This window comes from Psilocybe cubensis, chromosome 10 (genome assembly GCF_017499595.1).
Source record: "Psilocybe cubensis strain MGC-MH-2018 chromosome 10, whole genome shotgun sequence".
In the NCBI taxonomy this organism is placed as follows: Eukaryota; Fungi; Basidiomycota; class Agaricomycetes; order Agaricales; family Agrocybaceae; genus Psilocybe; species Psilocybe cubensis.
This window is the reverse complement of record NC_063008.1, coordinates 2,305,029-2,325,937: the sequence shown is the minus strand read 5'-3', so window position 1 is coordinate 2,325,937 and position 20,909 is coordinate 2,305,029. Positions and strand designations below refer to the sequence as shown.

Genomic DNA, 20,909 nt, shown 5'->3' with positions numbered 1-20,909 from the left:
AATAATTAAAATTTCTTGTGCATTGGAGCCCGCACGCAATCGTGACTGCCCATGTGTGCGTTACCACTGTTTTAGACCTTACCTCTCAAGCGTGGTAGGAATATATCACGATGACAGGTTTACAGGTGTAAAGAAAGCACACCGCTGGACGTATATAACATGAACTGCTTTTTTACAAGCTTCGTGTGATTCTGGCCTTATCTTGGACGCGAGATGGGACGTGCTGCTCTTCTTTTGGCTATTTCCCTGTACCTGCAACACTTTCTCTCTTGCTCTAGGTTCGCATATGCCGCGACTACTGCACCCCCTTCTCCAAAACCACCGGCTACTACAAAGCACCATCAAGTGCTTATCTTGGGAGGGGGTGTGACCGGGGTAATCGCTGCCCGAACGCTGCATGAACGTGGGATCGACGATTTTGTTATTGTCGAAGCACGCAATGAACTGGGTGGGAGGATGCAGACCGCGACGTTTGCGAACAGGACGATTGAGCAAGGGCCGAATTGGATACAGGGCACGCAAGAGGGTAATGGCCCTGCGAATCCGATCTTTACGTTGGCCAAGAAACATGGGGTGAAGACACAGTTTAATGATTGGTTTGGGAGTGTCTGTGAGTAATTTTATCTTTTTTTGAGGGCGTTTTTCTGGATTCTAGAGGGTGGCTAGGGTGAGCAACGGATGGCACAGAGGGATATGCACCGAGTTTCTCCATGATTTGACTGCCACAAGGGTCTCCTTGGGTGGTAAAGATCACCCCTGTGTCCTGGCTCATGACGTGTAATTCCATTACCATTGATGTCATGGAGCATGCACACGGGAAGGCGGAAAGCCATGAAATGTAACTGGCGTTATTTTTAGTTTCTAATCTTTTGTTTTTCTATTTTTTCAAGCTACATTCGATGCGACGGGTGCGGTAGACTTTTTGGATGTATTTGACCAGTCTGGTGATGATTTCGACAACCTGACTGTTGTTGCTGGTGAGTGTCTTTGCATCTTTGTTGGGGACTATCATTTTAGTGGCGACGTTCACCAAATCTGATCTTAGGCGCGCGTGTGGATCAAAACCTTGTCGATCTCTCTGCCAGAACTGGGTATGGTCTTCTCAAGGCAAACGCAAAAAATGCTCATGCTAGTGCATCAGAATACTATCAGGTAATACTCTATGTATTGCTAAAAATGATTGATGCCCATGTTCTCAACCCCCATGTAGTTCGATTGGGAGTATGCTCAAACCCCTGAACAATCATCATTAATCGCTTCTTCCTGGGTAATCTATTACATTAATTTTTGCAGGTGCATTGAACTGACTATCTGATCCTCCGATTCAGGGTAACAATTTCACTTACGACACTGACCAAGGAGGATTTTCAGACGACAATCAGATGTCGATAGATCAAAGAGGGTTCAAAACTCTGATTCAACAGGAAGCTAATGAGTTCTTGAAACCTCAACAAATGCTGTTAAACTCTACGGTCAAGTCCATATCATACTCCAAGAGTGGTGTCACTGTAACACTGGTCAATGGCCAAACCCTTACCGGAGACTATGCTTTATGCACGTTTAGCTTGGGCGTCCTACAGCACGATGACGTTAGCTTTAAGCCAGCGTTGCCAGGTAATAATATACTCAGTCATGGCTATAAAATGGTTGCTAATATCAAAGGAAATCTAGATTTTAAACAGGAAGCCATTCAGAGCATGGTGATGGCTACATACACGAAAATATTCTTGCAATTTCCAAAGAAATTTTGGTTTGATACGGAGGTTTGTTTTTAAATTTTGTGGTTTATCTTATCAATGTGGTTGTGCTGAGTGTCAAGTCTACCGACATGTCTAGATGGCAATTTTTGCAGACTCTGAACGTGGGAGGTATCCCGTATGGCAAAGCTTGGATCATAAGAATTTCCTTCCCGGATCAGGCATTCTCTTTGTAACCGTGACGGGAGATTATTCTGTCAGGATAGAGGCTCTACCGGATAAACAAGTCAAAGAGGAGGTCATGGGTGTCGTTCGATCTATGTTCCCAAACGTTACCGTGCCAGAGCCTCTCGATTTCTTCTTCCCCCGATGGCACAGTAATCCCCTTTTCCGAGGATCTTATTCAAATTGGCCCCCAGCATTTGCCAGCCAGCATCTTGACAATCTACGAGCTAACGTTGGGAGGCTGTATTTTGCTGGAGAGGCGACGAGTAGGAAATATTTTGGTACGCCAAGTAGACGCCAAGAAATTCGTTCATGCCAACTCATGCCGTTTTGTGTTATTTATAGGTTTCCTGCATGGCGCTTACTTCGAAGGGTTGGACATTGCAACCATCATGGCGAATTGTATCAAGGAAGGCTCCTGTGCTGACATGGAGCATTTTGCTAATATAAATAATATTCTTCCTTTTGAAAATAACTAGAGTTTAGAACGCAGTTGATATTTGTTGAACAAGGGATCCGACTGTTGCATCGTTTGCCCAAGTACTTCAGTAACAAAGAAAGAAAACAAACACACTTCCTTCAATGGAATCCATGTCGATCGGAGAATGGTTTTAACGGGATAACTCCTAGTCTCTATTCATTCTGTCTACGGTTGCAAACAGTCTTTAACCGTGCCGTACTACTGTAGACTACTGTGTTAATTATTACTACGGGTTGTTTCATAAAGAATAATACTCGGACACGGAAGGCTAATTGTCAATGCTGAAGTGGTGGTGGTGCCAACTTCATTTGGTCAATCAAATCTTGTTGCTGCAACCGGCATACTACCATCCTTTAGTCTCTGCTCCAAAGCAACGATCACGTGATTTGCAATGATGATTCGCTGGCAGAATTCGGGTGCAAGAACTCGAACTTAACTCGAACTTTGACTTGCTCAAATTTCAATACTTTTTCTCAGACATGAAAACTGCTGGGAAAATGATCATCTCGTAAAGCCGCTGCCTATCATATTCTCACCAGACGCGTCCTTTGGAACGACGAAAGAATGACGCGTTTTGCCCACGGAAGTTTTGTTGTCAGGGGCTTGTTGATAGGGTATTTTTGGAATTCCAGAGCTTGCCCAGAGCTATCTTTCCGTGCTGACCAGTGTATATCCGATGCATACCACATCGCATTCAATGTCAATATGTTCCGATCTTTACAGTAATCGGCATGCCCACCGAATTCTCGACTATCATTTGGTGCACCTGGTGCGACGGTAACAGCGATCATGTGCAATTTCCTTTCCAATATTGACCCTTGAAATATTGCAAGTTGGATGGGGTTTGTTATTTGATCCCTCTTGTGGAGCATCTACCGCTGTCTCTTCCCTCTCCTTCTCTTCCTTTTCCTTCTCTTCCTTCTCCTTCTTCTTTGGCTGGTCCTTTTTTTCCGCTTTCGCCATTCGTTCTTTACCTTCAAGGGCATGAGCATTATTTTTTGATCACTTCGTTACTTCGCGAGACCAGGAGTCCACTTTTCATTCCCTCGTACTTCGGGTTCCCTAGGAATGGTCAGCCTAGCCGCTCGCCAGCTATGGAAACGTACACTCTCTATACTTCGAGTGAAGTTGCTGGTGCGTCTCGTCGCTGTTCTCGTACGAACACAGTCAGCTGCTAACACTTCAGCCATGCCCCGTATCCTTGATTGCAGTACAGTAGAATCACTCTGACGCGATTTACCACATTCTACTTCTTCCTCGCCTTCGCCTCTTGCATCGTTCTCAGTGCGCTACAAGGTGTCGCATTCACCGATAACTCCATGGCCGTAGCTGCGCTTGCGCCGGTAGTCAAGAATGTCCCCTCTGACCAAGTGCTTGTGCTAGAGAAAGGAGTGTTGCAGACGTGTACCAGTATCCCAGATCAACGTGGGACGAAGTGCACAGTGCACCTGGTTTTTGGTTCGAGAAAAAGTAAGCGCCACTGGGACGACGACGGTGATATTTTGGATATCGAAGAGGCTGGAAACGGTGATGGCGATACGGATGGTCTTAGAAATGGGTCGCCTGTTAAATCTGCTTCTAGCGTTTTGACTAATGACTCTGGCTTGAGCGATAATTGTATCCTTTCTATGGCTTGGTTGGATGAAACGTGAGTCTACAATTTCGGTTGGTATCTGGAAGCTTTGTTAAAATTTTATCGTCGTTTTAGACTTGAAGACTCCAAGCGGGAAGATATCGTAACCTTTCTTTTCCAAATCTGGCTTTTCTCTCTGGCGCTCGTAACTGTAAGAAATAGCTTTTCTGGAACTTGCCATATTACTTATTGCAAAGTAGATTTTGAATGAATCCATCCCTCATCTAGGGGCGGCGTTCTTTGGCCATGTCCTAGGCACGGGCTGGGCTGGGTATCGTGTATCATCGTCACAAGCCTTGACAAGTTTCTATCGCAGGCATATTGTTCCTGAAGCTTGTGGTGGAAAAGATTTGTTAGGGGGTTGGTGGGATATTAGGATACAGCACGCTGTAAGTATCGAATTCTTTAAAACGACAGGCTTGCTATCCCGTTTTATTCCTAATTTTTTGGATCCAAGGTTCCAATCGTGATCGTCAACAGCGTAGTATTACTTGCATTGCTATATGTTTCTGCGAGATTGTACAAGGTAAGCTCTTTTATTGTTCGGACTTATCTGGGTGCACAGTATTGATACATGGTAGGTATATGCCACCGAGTCGTTTAGCCGTGTTGGCGCTTCTCCGGTCATTCATGGAGTTTACAAGGTAAAATCGAACCTGTTCGAGGAAATAAATGTGATGTGTTTGTTCATCTTGCTTTTGTAGACCGTTTTGCTGTTCTCAGTTGGTCTGCAACTCTCCGGGTTCTTCTCGCTCGCTTCTTCTGCGATGTGGATCGATAAAGTCTGTCATGGAATGATGAAAATGATGGCGTTGCATTCGAAATTGTATCTGGCTGCTTTCGTTATTATCCTAGTGGTACGTCCCATCAACCTGCATCTATGACCCCGAAGATAAACGCTGACTTCGTCACCTTCCAGTTTCAATTCCCGATGCTATACCTTGTAGGATATTATTTATTGTGTGCTGCCACATTTGCTGACATCAACTTTTATGAAAGGGATGGGTGTGCGTTCGGAAGGAGTGTAGAATCCGATTTGGCATTTTTTGTGCCATATCCATCTTCTTGTTGTCAATCTCGACGTTGATGTTCTTCAGCCCATGTAAGCTTTTTTTCGCGCATCACTAAGCTGATCATGGGTTTACGGTTGCGTTTTTTCGTTTTTTTCAAGTGTATCGGTACATCTTCATGACATGGCCGTTCTTCGCTACTGTCACTGTGACAGCTTATGTCCTGACCGTCTTCACGAGTGTCCTAGCTATCGTGTGCAGACTCAACTTTGGCAAAGGGTTAGCGCATTACCGTGAGTTTCCTTCCTTTCCTATGCGTAACGTTTTGATTGATGGGCCGGCTGGCGTTATGTTCACCGTACTGTTGTTGGATGGTGTAGTACAAGTCACTGACGCGTTGGAGGGTGTTGATTTCACGCCGGTGTCGTTTTGGAAGGGGCACGGTTATGGTGGTGATACTGAGAAGATGGATCTGTACGGTAAAGCCAAGCAGGGAGGACAAGGTGATGCCAGTGGAACGCGGCTGGGAGATATCACGCTCCAGCTGCCAGCCATGGCCCACCGCCATCAACACCAGCAGGACGAGTCCCACATGTACACCCACACCCAACCGCGGGCACGGGCGCGCGCGCACGCTCGTGCGGAGTCAAATGGGAGACCGCGCGTGCAGGATAGAGGCTCGTCGATATACTCGGATGAAGGCGCCGGGACGCCTGTGATGCTCTCGTTCTCGCCGCCGCTTATTTCGGAGATGGCCCCTGCGCCCACGAGGCTGGCGAAGGTTGCTGTGAGTAGGGCGCGGCGGTCGGGGTCGCTTGGTGGTGGGTATGGGCATGGGTTTGGGTTTGGGCATGGGCATGGCAAGTCGCAGAGTCTGAGTCAGAGTTTGGGGGGCTCGGTGCTGGGAGATGTGCCGTATCCGCCGCCTGGGCTGGACATGAGGGAGGGGGTGGGAGTGCGCTCTGGGTGGGATGATGAAGGGAGTGAGGAGGAAGGTGTGCGAGGCGGCTATGGGCGTAACGAAGCCTCGCGCGTTCAAGCTCGTGGAGATACTAGTCCTTCCAGCACATCCAACCCCACCAGCCCGTCCAGCCAGTCCAAAGGGACGCAAGGCGCCGAGGCGGCTGCGGCACCGGTAGGCCAAGGAGATATTCTGACGAGGGTGCCAAAGAGGTCGTCTTCTATTCAGTCGAGAGCGAGCGCGCGCTCGAGATCGAGGTCTGGAGGCGGCGCGGGGAAGCTTGTGAAGCAAGGCTTGCCTGCGAATCCTCGTGCTCGCGCTGGCGCTATTTGAAAAAGATAAGAAAGGAGGAAGTCTGAAGTCGATGAATTGTGTATGTATAGAATTAGGAAGCAAGTACGAGAGGATGAATTTTTTTTTGAGGGGATGTGTTGTTGGTTTTGTGAATCGTGGGCGTGGGTTCTCGCGGTCCATCATACCCTAGGTACTAGGTACTTACCTACCTTCAGTCCTTTTATGAATTTCTGGTGGGATTGTGTATGTAACTTTTTTTATTGTTATTGTTATTTTATTTTATTTTTTGCTCTGCTTGTTGTGTTGGAGATGGTGTTGTGTTTTTGTACCATCATGTAGGTGAGAAGCGGAGGAGCTTGCAAGGTGAAACCCTTGAAAGTGGGAAATGGCAAGTCCATTGTCAATGCAGTATACGTATACAGATTGATAATCGAAACAAGGCAAGGAGTTACGGGATTCGATTCTCGAATTCTCGATTCTCGAAATCATCGCTTTAACTTGGAAAACTTAGCTTACACGACTGCGTAGTACGTACATACTTACTTACTTACATTGTCCACTAGTATTCTAAGTTCGAAAGTGAACGAGGTACAATGGAAGGAAGGGTTGAGAAAATGGAGGTGAAAGTTAAAATGAACAGGTAAATGAAAAAGGCAAAGAAAGAAAGAAAGGCGGGCGTCGAGGCTCAAAGACAGAAGAAGTACGAAGTACGAAAAAAAAAGGCAAAGAAAGAAAGGAAGAAAGGAAGGAAGAAAGAAAGAGGTATGTCAAAGAAAGAGGTAGGTAGGTATATGCCAGAACCAACTGATCAATCACTCGGTGAAAAATGAGCGTTCTTCTCTACTCCTGTCCGACGTCGACCTCGACGTTGAATACTCGTAGAAAGACGGCGCAGTCGACTCTGTCTGGAACCCTCCTCCTCCTCCTCCTACAGCACGACTCGGCAGCGTCTGCACAAAATACATCTGTGTGAAGTCCTTCGAGCTTTTATAATGATCGTGATCGTCCTCCGAGTCGTGGAACTTTTCATCGCCTGGATGGTAAAAGTTCGCTCCTCCGCCACTGTTACCGCCACTGCCGGCGCGGGACTCGAGGTCTTTGATGCTGTTTGTGCGTGTGCGGACTGTGAATGCGTCGGGGGCGAAGTTGAGCGATTGGAGGGTTTCTTCTGCGTGTACTGTTGGTGTGGGGTTAGTGAGTAGTGGATGGGGAATGAGGGATAAGGGATGAAGGGATAAAGAAAGGGATAGGGGATAAAGAAAGGGATTAGTGGATAGGGAATGAGAATGAGGGATAATATTATTTGGGGAGGGTGTGCGGTGGTAGAAGGGAGAAAATGAGAAGTGAGCAGGGAGAGGGAGAGGGAAAAGGAGAGAGAGAGGGAGGGGGAAATGCTTACGGTACTGCGCGAGCCCTTTGCCAAAGTTGATACGGCATACGATGCCGAGGATGATGCTGGAGAGGAGGAGGATGAAGGAGGCGACGGTGAAGCAGCCTAGGAAGGGCCATTGCATGAAGCTCCTGTTAAAAGGGTAAAAGGAATGACGGTGAGTGAGTAAAGGAAATAATTATAGAGGAAGTAAAGGAAAACAAGTTAGGACGGTGTGGGATGTAATGCGTATGGAAAATGAGAGGCGGGGTCGATGGAGGTAAGGAAGTAAGGAAAAAGAAAAGAGTAAAGGGAAAAAGAAAAGGGTAAAGGGAAAAAGAAAAGGGTAAAGGGAAAAAGAAAAGGGTAAAGGGAAAAAGAAAAGGGTAAAGGGAAAAAGAAAAGGGTAAAAAGCGAAAAACGCACCATCTGTAAACTATCGAGTAGAACATGGTCGCCCAGCCTGCCATGATGCAGATCCCGATCCCGAGGAAGATGATCATGACCCGTTTCATTTCTCGGCGGATTGAGTACCAGCCCTGTGTGAGGTGTTAATGTTGGGGATGCGGATGTGAGGGAATGGAGGGGAGGGAAGGGAGGGAAGACGGACCATTGCAATCCACGGCACCAAAAGCTATGAAATAATTGTGAGCTTGATATAGACGAGTACTAGCGATAGAGAGGGGGGGCAGAGAGAGGGAGGGTGACGTACGATGGTGGTACTAATAAACAGCGCTTGATACAATTTTGTATGTGCGGATATCTCGACGATGGCGGTGTTCATGAGCACGTCGATCCAGAGCCCGCCGCTTGTGACGAGCACGAATGCTTCGAGCTGGAGGGAGGCGAGGAGGGCCATGAAGAACTGGGTGGGGGTCAGTGGTTAGTGGTTAGCATCGGGTATTGGGATGGGTATTGGGATTGGGAGATTATCAAGTAGGGAAGGAGGGAGAGGAGATGGGCTGACTTTGTGTATCCGCATTACGTGTTCGGGGGCACCGACGCATTTGAAGGACTGGTCGCTGTAGATCTGGGTGGGCAAGTTAGTTGGGATTGGGATGGGTGTGATGCGGTGAGGACAGGAGGGGAGGGTCGGTGCGTACCCTGAGAAGTTTCCAGGAGAGACAGAAGAAGAAAATGAGACCTGTCGCGCTCAAGAGCAGATCTGCTATCTGCATGTTTTTTTTTGACGTGGTGCGCGGTCAGCAGTCAGTCAGTCAGTCAGTCAGTCAGTCAGTGATGTTGGTAGGCGCACCTGGAGACCGAAGCGTGAGCCCCAGAAGGACTGGAAGATGTCGAGAGAGCAGGGTGTGCCGGGGTCGCCTATTAGTTCTTGGAAGTTGGCGCTGAAGGCCTGCCCGCGCCAGACCGAGTAGGAGGACCAGGCGGTGGATATGAAGCGTGTCATTAGGACTGACAGACTAGCGAGATGTTGGATGATCGGAGTGAGGACGAGGATATAAATAAATAAATTAGACGTACATGTGTGGCACGGAGTCGTTGAGGATTGCGAGGAAGGAGATGGCGAGGAGCCAGAATTGGAGGCAGATCCATGCGATGTCCTCTCTTCGTAGATTGGCAAGGCTGTATTGTATTGATATTGAGTGGTTTAGAGAGGACGGTTGGGGGTGGGGATCTTACATTTGAGAGGTGTACGCGAGGTTCCGCACGCATTGCTGGCTGAGGGTGATGTTCGCGTTGCTGGACTGGAGCACCACGGCCGGCTGGTTCGTCTGCTCGTCGATCCCGGCCGTCATCTGCATACCATTTTCCCACTGATCACCCAGCGTCCGCACTGGGCCCGGCGCGGAGACTCCATCGCTGGCGAGCGCCGAGGCGTTGAAGATGGTGAAGCAGGGATAGACCTTTTGGCCGTGCGGGATATCGGTGCACATCTGGAGTATGAGATGGCCTCTGGTGCCTTCGAGGAAGGTGGTCTCTTGGCGGGTGACGAGGCCTGAGCCGGAGACGATGCCGGAGACGAGAGAACCATAGGCGACGTCTGTGGAGAAGAGGAAGGACTGGACGATGCCTTGGATGAAGCAGTAGATGAAGCTGAAGACGAAGAAGGCCGCTGTGCCCCGTGTGAGTGTGATGCGAGCGTACTTCAATGGAGCAATATGTGAGCAAAAGTTGAAAATGTGAAAAGAAAAATAAGTATCACGTACGGCAGAGGCAGCTTTGGCCTTGATACCCGTCCTGGAGAAATAAGTGGAGAAATGCATGATATAAACGAGTGAATAAAGAACCAGCTCAGCGAGGGGAAAGCTGAGGAAAACGGTCCTGCCGCTGAGAGAAGACGAGGAAGAGGGACACTCAAACTGACAGTGGCTCAAGCCAGGCAGAACAGAACAATCAACCCAAGGCTATGGCTTTCTATTTTCCCAGGTTCATACTTTCGAGCAACCAGGGTAAGATCATATCACTCTTTCGCCGCTATCTTCTGTTGCCAAGGTCTCAATGTCCTCGGCAATTCCCGCTCCGACATATCTCTTCCCTCATTGATGTTTTTCCGCGAAAAAATGCTCTCCTTTGCATTTAGACGCGCAAAAAAGCCTCGTCTTCCCACCCATCCCCGTCTCATCCACTCAACTCCACCACCAGAGAACGCGAAATCAGACGCACACAAGGCTGTCGCGGAGGAGAACAAGGATGTGTCGTCGATGGATACCCTATTGCGGGCGGTCAGTGAGTGTTCTGTTCTTGTTTTCTTTTTTTCGTAACCTATTGGCGTTGTTGGCCCCTTCTCAACCATTCATTCAATTTTGGCTTTTAGGGGAAAGATCGGACCCTACGTATCACAGGTCCGTTCCTTGACTTCCTTGAGCTTACCGATTACGGTACGGCTGGTTGATCTAATACGTCTAGCGCCGTCCCCATGCGATCCCGAAGTCTCTGGTCAGAGACCCTCTTGAATGCGACCACCAAGCCTCAGCTGAAAGAAGCCAAGGACGAGACCAAAGATGACGTCCCGCTGGCCCCGCGGTACATGCACGAATCGTATTCAGAGCTCGTCCTCCCTTTCGGCTCGTCCTCGGAGCTTTTGGAGCAGTATACCAACGCCTCTGGCGGGATCAGGACAGGAAAGTCAGTGTTCTGTCTGTCTCTCGCGGATATTTTGGCGTTGTAGTCGTTTTTCTCAAGATTGCTTTTTCGTGTAGGTTGATGGAGCACCTCGACTCGTTGGCGGGATCTATCGCGTATAAACATATGCTCGGCCCAACGGTTGTGAACATCCAAAATAGCGGGTTCTACATCGTCACTGCTTCAGTCGACAGGTGCGTTCGAGTCTATTCATCCACGTTCGAGTCTATTCATCCAAGGTTCACCCCATCGCATGTACTTGTTTGCTAACATACACCGTCTTATAGACTCGACATGCTTTCCCCGCTGGATCCAACTAGAGATCTGAGGTTAAGTGGCCAAGTCATATATACAGGCCGCAGCTCGATGGAAGTTGCAGTGAAAATGGAGTCGACGGGCAAAGGGCTGCCGGACGAGACTGTCCTCATTGGTCAGTGCAGCATTCTTCCGAGTAATGTGTTGTTTTTCCGTGTCTGAATTTTTGTGTGCGTATGTGTGTTGTAGGCAGATTCTCGATGGTGTGTCGTAACTCGACGACGCACCGCGCGCGCCAGGTTAACCCTCTTGCGCTCACCACGCCCGAAGAGCGCAGCTTGCACCTCCTAGGAGAACGTACGTCTTCACCCCTTCATTCATAGCTGTGATTATATGCATGATATTGAATTGCAATTGGGCATGTCTGGGTTGTGGATGACCAGATATGAAGCAGCGCCGCCAGTCCTCAGCACTCAAATCGCTCTCGCGCGTCCCGCCTAGCTCTGAAGAAGCAGAGGAGCTGCACGCTGTATATCTAAAACACGGGCAAGGAAAGGAACGGGTGGAGGGAGGCGGGGATCTTGATCCGGGGGTGGATCATGTGTGGATGGGCGATACGGTGTTGGAGAAGTGTTTGTTGATGTTTCCGCAGGAGAGGAAGTGCGTACGCGTTTTTTTTTGTTGGGTGATGTGTTGGGTGTTGGTGGGTGGTGGGGGTGGGGGGGGGGGGGGGGGGGGGGGGGGGGGTGGAGGTTCTGATTTGCTGATTTTTTTTTTCGTCTGATAGCATCCATCAAAAGATTTTTGGAGGGTATCTTATGCGGTTAGCTTATGAGGTCAGTGCGGGGTTTGCAACTTTGCGCATCGCATCGCATCGCATAGCAAGTGGCGATGGCGATTGGCGATTGGCGATGGCGATCCCGGCGTATACTCTGTTCCTTTAACCCATCCATAAAACTGATATATACATTTCTTTCCATCGCTTGAAGCTGGGATTCGCAAATGCAAGCATGTTCACGCGCGGCCACGTCCGTTTCCTCTCGCTTGACGGCATCTCCTTTGCACGCCCTGTGCCTATTGGATCGATTCTGAGACTGAGGTCGCAGATTTTGTATACGACTGAGGCGGCGGAGGCTGGGTATGCCATTTTAGTTGTGAGTTTTCGTTTTTTGGTTTCTTTGTTTTTTTTTGTTTTTTTGTGTTGTTGTGGTTTTGTGGTTTTTTTTGGATGTTTCTGTTCTGTTCTGTTTCTGTCATGTTTCTGTTTTTTATTTTTATTTGATTTGATGTTTGTTTTATCTGTTATCGTTGGCTTCCCCGGCATTTTGTCATCTCCTCAGCATATATATGTGTATATATGTTTGAGGGATGGTTATAATGGACTGTATCACTGTGTCTGTTCATCATACCATCAACGTCCCATCCATCCATCATCATCATCATCAGTGATGATGATTATCTCGTCCTATAGTATCATGCGACATCTCACTCGCAGTGCATCCATTCTTCTTTTCATCTTTCCATCTTCATCTTCATCTTCGCATCATTGATACCCTTTCAACTTTTCTTTTTATTCTTTGTTTGACATGCGATTTGACCCGTCACTCACCGAGCTACTCACTTTTTCCCCGTTCGTGGGATAATAGCACGTAGGCGTCAAAGCGAACGTGGTCGACGTGAAAACGGGCCAGGAGCAGACGACGAATGATTTCAGGTTCACGTGGTGCCAGGATAAAGAGATTGCGAGTCCGGATTTGAGGAAGGTTGTACCGAAGACTTATAGAGGTGGGTGTTTAATTCTCGATCTTTTGTTTCTCTCTCTCTGTCTTTTTTTTTGGCTTTGGGTTTTGGGTTTTGGCCTTTGGCTTTGGGGGCTGTGGGTTGTCCTTGAGTTTGAATACCGGTGTCCATCTGGAGAGATGCATGGGGGTTTGGATTGGGTTGCGAGTGCCAGACAAAAATGACATTGTCTTCGATGTCTGTCCATGTCCATGTGTCCGTGTCTATCTATGTCTATGTCTGCGTTTCCTGGATATAGACACTGAACACGGGTCTCACGGGTCTCACGATACGGATACTTTTATCCAGCCTCCCCCCTCCCCCCCCCAAAAAAAAAACAAGAATGTAATAATCGAACAAGAAGCTGATGACCTCCTTTTACTTTTCTTTTTTTTGATAGAGGCGATGCTTTGGTTGGAGGGGAAGCGGGCTATTGAACTCGGTGCTGAGATTAGAGGGCTGCGGACCAAGTAAACCATAATCCAAGTAAAAGTAAACGTGAACGAGACGGAGCGGAGTGGAGTGGAGGGAGTGCGGGGGTAGTTGCTATTGGACTGCGCTGTCCGTTGCGTTGCGTTGTGTCGCGTTGTGTGGTGTGGTGTCGCGTTGGACAGGCAGGCTGAAATTGGATGTGCCGGGGAGGAGTAATTGGTTGGCTGTGATGCTGATGCTGATGCTGATGCTTTGCTACTATCTTAGACGAATTTAGAAATTTAGACGTACGCCTTGCCTTATACTATTATGATATAATATAGAAGTACTTGACCATCCTTGGATTATTGATTTATAATGAATAGAGTACTGGTAGACACACGATACAGAGTAACGAGTATAACAACGATGAAAGTCAATACTGAAAAGAGAGAGAGAGAAAGAGAAAGTCCGTGAGACGAGAAAAGTGTATGATGAAAAGAAACCGCGGAGAAAATGGAAGAGAAAGAGGGAGGGAGGGAGGGATGGAGGAGAACTTTAAAAGAGACGTTTGTTGCTTGTGCATAAGTTATGCTTGCGGGTTCCGTATGTGCGTGCGTGTGCTTGAATGAAGTTGATTGAATATCGTCATGCGTCGTATCGTCGTAAACCCGTTGAATGAAACGGAAAAAAAAATGAAGAAAGAGAGCAGCAATGTCAGCATATCCAGCTACCTACCTACGCGGGAGGGGGGCTAGCGCCGTGCAAGAGGGCCCGCTGAACGCGTCTTCATCTGCTCCCCGGCGTGCTGCGCTTGCTGGCGGACCTTGGACAGCGGCGACATGGCGTAGAACGGGTTCTGCAGCTGTTCTTGCGTCGGGACGGGCCCGCTGACACCCCCCGCCCCTGCGAGGCGGATGCCGCAGTTCTGCGGCGCGAGCTCCCCGCATTTGACGTGTGTTCTGCAACAACGCAGGGTTAGCGTCCTGGGACGTATGTATGATGAAAAATGGTAGTAAGGGTGTGCGTACCGTAGTCCACAGTCGTCGCACTCCAGCACGGGCTTCCATCCCAGGCGTTTATTGCACAGATCGCATTTGCCCACGAGCAGCCCGCTGGAGAATAGGATCTCGAGCGGGTTCCATCCCGACGTCTCTGGAGCCGCGGCACCACCACCACCACCACCACCACCACCGTTGCCGTTGCCATTACCGTTGGCAGCGCCGCCGAGCGGGGGCGAGCCAGGTCCGCTTCCGCTATGCCGCTTCTGCTTCGCGCCGGGCTTGAGCAGCGTGAAACGGTGCACGAGCGGAGGCGCGTATCCACCCCCGTCGACGTCGACGCCGCGGATGGTCGACCCGCCCTCCGTGGCGTATGCGCTGGAGACGGTGGATGATGAGAGAGAGACGGATGCGGCGGAGGCGGTGTGGTATGAGTCCATCGTCGCGATGGAGAGGATGGAGGAGGTGCCGAGTGGGTCTTCTAGGGCCTGGAGCGGTGCGCGGCCGTTGAGCGTTGATGCGCCTTGAGGAGGGGAAGGCGGGTCTGCGGGGGAAGGGTCGGGAGAGGGGCGGATGGTAAGGATCGAGGAGAGCGAGGGAGGAAGAGAGGATGTGTTGTGCGGTTTGATTACTGTTGTGCTGTATTCTGAGCCATGGGATTCCGTTGTGCGGTTGAGCAACGGTTGCTTGCCTAGATGGATGTAAAATTAAAAAGGTAGACAAAATTGGAGGAGGACAGTGAGCTCACTTAGGGATTTATCGCTCCAATCGCTTTTGATGCCAACGCTGGACAGGCCCGCAACAGCCTCCATGAGCTCCTCGTCGTCACTGTCGTCCTCTGACGAGCTCGCCCCGCCGCTGCGGATATCCTTGCCTACGCCCATACCGAAGCTCGGTATGCGTGGTGCGGGCGTCGGCCGCTTGCCGCCCGTCATAAAGCGCACGCTTCCGAGATGCATCCCATCGTCGCCCTCGCCCGGGCGGCGCAGGACCTCGGCCTCGATCGCTCCAAGCCGCGCAAGGATGACGCGCGTTGTGGGACGCGCGGTGGGGTCTGTGTGCAGGCAATCGAGACATAGCTGGTAAAAGTCGTCTGGGCACCCAGGGCTCATCAGACGCTTCACCTCAGCGGGATCGATACCGAAAGAGGGCGCAGCGCGCTTGAAGTGGTGTTCGTCAGCAAGACGGCGCGCACCGATCTCGCAGAGGATGATGCCGAGCGAGAAGACGTCCGTGGGCAGCGCGAAGGCGTCGCCGCGCAGGATCTCGGGGGACATGTACGCGTCGGTGCCGCAGAAGGTGAGCCGCTTGGACTCTTCCGAGTTGCGCGCGGCGATGCGCGCAAAGCCAAAGTCGGTGATTTTGAGGCGCCCGTTGGACGTGACGAGGAGGTTCTCGCCTTTGAGGTCGCGGTGGATGCAGGAGCGCGCGTGCAGGTAGGCGAGTGCGCGGGCGACGTCTGTGGCGAAGGAGAGCCGCAGTTTCCACGGGAAGGGGCGGGCGGTGTCGTGGATGTAGAGCCGCACGTTGCCGTTGTCTATGTATTCGGAGACGATGAAGATGCGGTTGTCTGGCGGGGGTGCGCGGGAGAGTCCGATGAAGAGGCAGATGTTGGGGTGCCGGCACTCTTTCATGAGTCGCCATTCGCGTTCAAAGTATTTGGCGACATCGTATTCGGTCGAGGGGAGCACCTCTTTTATCGCGACTTCGATGCCGAGGTAGTTGCCTATGGGGGAATTAGTGCAAAGAGAGAGCAAGATCCGAGAGGTAGTGACCTTTGTACACATTTCCAAAGGAGCCAGAACCGAGCTTCTGCCAGTCGCCCTTGATATCCTGTACAAACGGCATATGTAAATACCCAATTGCAAACAGAAAATCGTAGCACATCGGCGCGGGTGCGAGACGAGGAAAGATCCAAGTGGGGTGTGGATCGGCATCTACCCTTCTCGCGCGCGGGCAGGAGACTTACATCGTACGGTATCACGTCAAACGCATCAGAATGCATGCTCGCCTTGGGTGCGATGGGGTATACGACTTTGCAGTCGATGGTCTATGGGTATTTTTCTGGCACAAAGTGACTAGATAGGGAAGATCAGGATGCTTGATGTGGATCTGGGGTGTACAACACAGAACGTACACAGTTGTGGGTATTGGATATCAGACCGCGGACAGATATTCAGAGGGTGGGGGACATGGGGTATGCGACAGAGCAAGTTGCAACTTGGGAAGAGTCAACGTTTGCGTCGATGGAGCAACCCAACACAGGGGCGTGGATGACTCAGCAAGTCCCGTCATACATAGATAGCACTCACAGTGCATGTGCTGCAGCCTTCTAAGACATCAATTATTACTATTACTACAAGGAACACGGTCAGTAACTAGTACACAGCAACAGGTATAGCGGCTAGGATAGGCGTGGATCTGGACAGGAAACATTTACAGATGGATGCGATGTGAAAAGGATGAAAGCAGAAGACGAATTTGGACTGGGGCCCCTAGGTCAGGCAAAGCGCGATGAATGGCGCGCACTATGAAAAATGAGTTGGAGGTAAAGAATGAGAAGAGCGTGTTATGGTATGGTGCAGAATTCGGCGGGGGGGGTGTTAGGTGTGTATCTGGAAGCGCGTGCATATGATCGCGGTGCTGTGCACAGGCGCCGTCAGCGGGTCAGGCGTAGGGGGCACTGGCGGGGTAAAAAGCAGAAGCGGTAGAGGCGCAAGCTGCCGTCGCGGAGGCTCTGGTGCGTTGTTCGAAGCGTTTGGGGATGTAGACAGTTCGCGGTATGGTGTAAAAATAGAGATCGTCTGCCCTTCTGCGAAGGACGGCGCGGATTTGTCGCTGGTTGCAGTGGACTTGGACGTGGGCGTGGCGAATACAACGCGGTACAGTGTGCTGGCTTGGTATTTGGGATGTGGTCCCCCGTTCTGCGCGCGGATTTGACAGAGCGCGATGCAGGGCGCGTGCGATGTGTCCACTGCTCGCCGGTGCAGAACCTTGACCACGCGTGCGCTGAATTCGGCAGGCAGAGATGCGTGTATGGCAGCGGCAGTACGCTCGATATCCTTCTTCCACAGAATATGCGCTGTCGAAGAGCGCTCGAAGAACGACGCGGCTTGTGCGGCCAGCCCACCTCTGTAGGGTTGTGTATTATAGTATTCAGTTATCCGTACTCGCGATAGAGAAGAAAACTGAAATGAACACATTAACAAAAGGAGAAAGAAACGTACCGTACGAACGCAGGACCCTTTCCCTTTCCTTTCCACTTTCCTTTCCCTGCCTTCTCCGGGCTCATCTGCAGTCCCCGCAACAAGTCGCTATCGTCTTTCCCCTCCTTCTCCTCCTGCAGCCGCAGCAAAGTCAGATCAGGCCGCTGGTCTCTCAGCAATATCCCCGCTAGACTCTCCGCAAAGTTCTGTGAGGAGAGGTCACTCAGCCTCCCAAGGCCCGACGTGGATAACGCATACAGTTCCTTTTTCTTTGCTGGGTGTAAAGGGAGATTGGGGGGTTGGATCGGTTGAAGAGCTTTGGATGGAGCTTTGGGGGGTAGGACGATGGTCGGGGGGTTGATTTGCCGTAGGGATGTTTTTGTAGGGAGTACAACAGCTGGAGGTGCGTGTGCAGGGCGCAGATGAGACGCGGTGCCATTGCCAATGCCCGCTGATTTAGCCGTTCCCGGTGCATTCAGCACAAGATGTGGCACTGATCCGACCCGCCTCTTCTCCCTCGATTTCTCTGGAGGTACCACAGAGTCGTCGTTATTGAGTTTGGACGTGGACGAGCTCGCTCCAAGTCCAGCGACGAGCACAGGTGGCCTATGCACCATCGCTTTACCTTTCATTTTATCCCTACCTTTCCCTGGCGCCCTCCCCACATCTGCTTGTATTGTACCATCCTCATTGACACCGTCGCCCGCGCTAAAACCTGATATAAACCGCGGTACGGCGGGCTTATGTACCACTTTCGCCGTCGTCGGTGTCGGTGTGTCATGCACGACAAACCCGTCAGCGAGCACCGGCATCCGAGTCTCGACGCGGCGTCGCTTCGCTGGGCGCGCGACTGCTTCATCCACGTCGTGGGTGGCCGTTTCGTTGGTCATTTCTGGAAGGATATGGACACAAATTTTTCTACGGACATTGACATTGGTGATATGGAGTTCGGAAGAAGCGAAAGTGTAGCCTTGCTCCAATGTCGGTGCATCACGTGCACTTGTTACGAGCCTCGAGGCCACGTGAAGGTCAGGGCCGCACGCTTGCGGCAAAGCCCACGACCTTACCTTTAGTGTTGCCGCCAGAGCGCAGTCACTCTGCAGTGACTGTGACTGCACTCTGTTTTTTCATTCTCCGACACACTTCACAGCGCAACAAAGTCGCAGTGAAGTGCTCTGCAAAGTGTGCCGTAAATTGCAGTGTCAGATAATCTAGACTAAATATGGAAGTATTACATGCATTTTTGTTGAATACATGAGAATGTTCGGGATACCTACTATATATGGAGGATATTTATTGCACATGACCTTTATCTATCTAGATAAGATTGCAATAAAATATTCAACAGTGCACGTGGTCCAGATCCCTTTGATCTTGTCGTTGATTCACATTTCTGCTTGGTTTTCGCTGGATTTGTTGAATAAAGTCAAAAAAATTGCTACATTGAAGTGACTTGGACTATTAGGACACTGATTAAGTAAATACATATAAACAAAATGACTTGCAAAGTGTCAACCTTTCGTCAACCATTTTATGAGGTCAAGACGGTGAATGACATCACAAACACTTCACAGCACTTCATAGGGACTGTGATCACTGTGAAGTGTGTCACAGTCGCCCAAAAATGGCTTCACTGTCACTGCATTGCACTCTGGCAGCAACACTACTTACCTTTTCACCTTACCTTCTTATTGTTGCCCAAAATACTTACTGTATCATTGACTAAAAATAAGTTATAATAGGTTGGAATAAAAGTTGAGGGAACAATGAAATTTAAAGATTGATAATTGAAAAGGATATTGACATTGTGGGAGAGGAGGCCAATGGATAGTGTGTGAGCTGGTTGGGCATCCCATTGACCATAATTTTCCGGCAAACGTGGGTTAAAAAGTACAGAACGCCAGCGTTCAGATATGAAAGCTATAGGGAGATTCATAGTGTGATGATAATAAAGGGCAAAAGACAAATGCTAAATACATTTTTTAGAATTTAAAAGCAATCTGAGTCAAAGCGGAATGACATAGGGATATAAGACGTAGCATGAAAAAAGGAGGCTGCATTCTTGGATGTTGGTTTGAATTTGAATGACTTACTATAGTGTTATGAACAAACACACGTGATTATATAATTACAAAGAATCATATGACAAGGTTTGTTAAAAAATTTGGATGCCTAATAAACCCACTAAGATCTTATCAGGTCGTGGGAATTCTGTTTAAAATCAATCAGGGCTGCAAGTCTACGGCAGTACCCACGACCTGGGCATTTAATTATTATGCTAAGCCGCACCAACACATACTATATCTCTATATTCTATATCATTATTTTTTCTTCTAGTAGACATATTTTGGCTATTTCTACCTACTTTCCTTTTCACAGAGTTTTTGATCTGACTTTGCATGCCAATAGTACAATTAAGTGCTGATGTTATTAAAAAATGTTGCATAAGTAGTGGATTTGGAAGATAATTTCTGGCCCTCCTCTTGATAATAAAAGTGGACTTAGCAAATGCCTCAAAAGACCTGTGCCAGATTTTTTTACAACTTCAATAGCAACTAGTAAACCAGGACAAAAAGCGGGAGATAGAGTTGTAGTAAAGTACTGATTATCAACTAACAAAATGAGTAAAACAACTGCAAAATATAAACTTGATTGGAATACCTGATATTTTTCCGCAGTCCTGTAACAACTTTTGTCCTGAGACAATGTAGGCTCCAAAGTCCTCACAAGACGGTATGATGGCTTTTTATATGAGTAACAAATTTATGTTATATACATCTTGAATTTATGTTAATTTCAGCACCACTGCCGCCATTTGTCGTCAACATCCGGTTGACTCCTCATGGCGTGGCAGGTTTATGTTGAAACTAAAGGGCCTTCAAAGGCACACGCTACTGTAGAAAACAGAATCTTGCAAAAAAAACAAAGGGGACTGGAGTGGGCTGTGTGGAGATTATCATGTGGAAAATGGATTACAAATTATCATGCGATCTACTTTGGCAAAAAAATTGGTCTCCTCCATAAAAAACCCACTAAGACCTTAACAGGTCATGGGAATTATCTTTGGTTTTCACCGGCAATGATATAATAGTACACACAACAAAAAATGTACATTTTCTATTAGCTCTCTGCAATATTTCAAGGCAGTCCATGATTTATCCGCTCAACAAAGTCTTAGTATATAGAAACACAACCTATTGTAATGTAACTCCCAAACTTGCTCTAATCTTAATAAAAGAGCTGGATACTATACTAGGCAAATTGCACTACAAACTATCATATGGATTTTGAAAATAGAATAAGTTTAATATATTAATTGAGATTATGCACCAGCACTGCCAAATGTTAACAAAACAGATTTTTTTCTTCTAAGACTGATTTTTAAAGATGTAGCTTTTACTAATTACAAAGTAATATCAAATGCTTCAGTCAATAAGAGTATCACTACATTGATAAGCATAATCATCCTGTACAGACTTTAAAGAGGACTTTGGTACTTGTCA

General features: G+C 48.8%; 6 protein-coding genes across 6 annotated transcripts; 4 read left to right on the top strand and 2 right to left on the bottom strand.

The window, feature by feature from the left end:
- Nucleotides 1–213: 213 nt before the first annotated feature.
- Nucleotides 214–2,401, top strand: JR316_0010974 (Polyamine oxidase 6; the record flags this gene model as incomplete). The annotated part of the gene is made up of 8 exons (XM_047896638.1): nucleotides 214–610; nucleotides 891–977; nucleotides 1,046–1,152; nucleotides 1,211–1,267; nucleotides 1,329–1,614; nucleotides 1,672–1,763; nucleotides 1,837–2,203; nucleotides 2,268–2,401. 8 exons carry the CDS (start codon nucleotides 214–216, stop codon nucleotides 2,399–2,401), a joined length of 1,527 nt encoding a protein of 508 aa, XP_047744683.1.
- A 1,070-nt stretch (nucleotides 2,402–3,471) lies between these two features.
- On the top strand, nucleotides 3,472–6,340 carry JR316_0010973 (uncharacterized protein; the record flags this gene model as incomplete). Its single annotated transcript, XM_047896637.1, has 10 exons — nucleotides 3,472–3,537; nucleotides 3,615–4,051; nucleotides 4,112–4,187; nucleotides 4,237–4,425; nucleotides 4,494–4,562; nucleotides 4,618–4,680; nucleotides 4,741–4,893; nucleotides 4,956–4,979; nucleotides 5,036–5,138; nucleotides 5,208–6,340. 10 exons carry the CDS (start codon nucleotides 3,472–3,474, stop codon nucleotides 6,338–6,340), a joined length of 2,313 nt encoding a protein of 770 aa, XP_047744682.1.
- A 773-nt stretch (nucleotides 6,341–7,113) lies between these two features.
- JR316_0010972 (uncharacterized protein) lies at nucleotides 7,114–9,895 on the bottom strand (the record flags this gene model as incomplete). The annotated part of the gene is made up of 11 exons (XM_047896636.1): nucleotides 7,114–7,478; nucleotides 7,701–7,822; nucleotides 8,097–8,209; nucleotides 8,281–8,304; nucleotides 8,383–8,535; nucleotides 8,638–8,700; nucleotides 8,774–8,842; nucleotides 8,926–9,091; nucleotides 9,153–9,254; nucleotides 9,312–9,775; nucleotides 9,839–9,895. 11 exons carry the CDS (start codon nucleotides 9,893–9,895, stop codon nucleotides 7,114–7,116), a joined length of 1,698 nt encoding a protein of 565 aa, XP_047744681.1.
- A 297-nt stretch (nucleotides 9,896–10,192) lies between these two features.
- JR316_0010971 (uncharacterized protein) lies at nucleotides 10,193–10,524 on the top strand (the record flags this gene model as incomplete). Its single annotated transcript, XM_047896635.1, has 2 exons — nucleotides 10,193–10,354; nucleotides 10,447–10,524. The coding sequence occupies 2 exons, from the start codon at nucleotides 10,193–10,195 to the stop codon at nucleotides 10,522–10,524; spliced, it is 240 nt and encodes a 79-aa protein (XP_047744680.1).
- Nucleotides 10,525–10,548: 24 nt separating this feature from the next.
- Nucleotides 10,549–13,262, top strand: JR316_0010970 (Acyl-coenzyme A thioesterase 9, mitochondrial; the record flags this gene model as incomplete). The annotated part of the gene is made up of 9 exons (XM_047896634.1): nucleotides 10,549–10,757; nucleotides 10,832–10,948; nucleotides 11,042–11,184; nucleotides 11,259–11,366; nucleotides 11,453–11,669; nucleotides 11,797–11,845; nucleotides 11,999–12,163; nucleotides 12,656–12,794; nucleotides 13,189–13,262. 9 exons carry the CDS (start codon nucleotides 10,549–10,551, stop codon nucleotides 13,260–13,262), a joined length of 1,221 nt encoding a protein of 406 aa, XP_047744679.1.
- Nucleotides 13,263–13,953: 691 nt separating this feature from the next.
- JR316_0010969 (RasGEF domain-containing serine/threonine-protein kinase X) lies at nucleotides 13,954–18,296 on the bottom strand (the record flags this gene model as incomplete). The annotated part of the gene is made up of 7 exons (XM_047896633.1): nucleotides 13,954–14,161; nucleotides 14,231–14,891; nucleotides 14,949–15,926; nucleotides 15,976–16,033; nucleotides 16,059–16,250; nucleotides 16,852–17,332; nucleotides 17,428–18,296. 7 exons carry the CDS (start codon nucleotides 18,294–18,296, stop codon nucleotides 13,954–13,956), a joined length of 3,447 nt encoding a protein of 1,148 aa, XP_047744678.1.
- Between the last annotated feature and the right edge of the window lie 2,613 nt (nucleotides 18,297–20,909).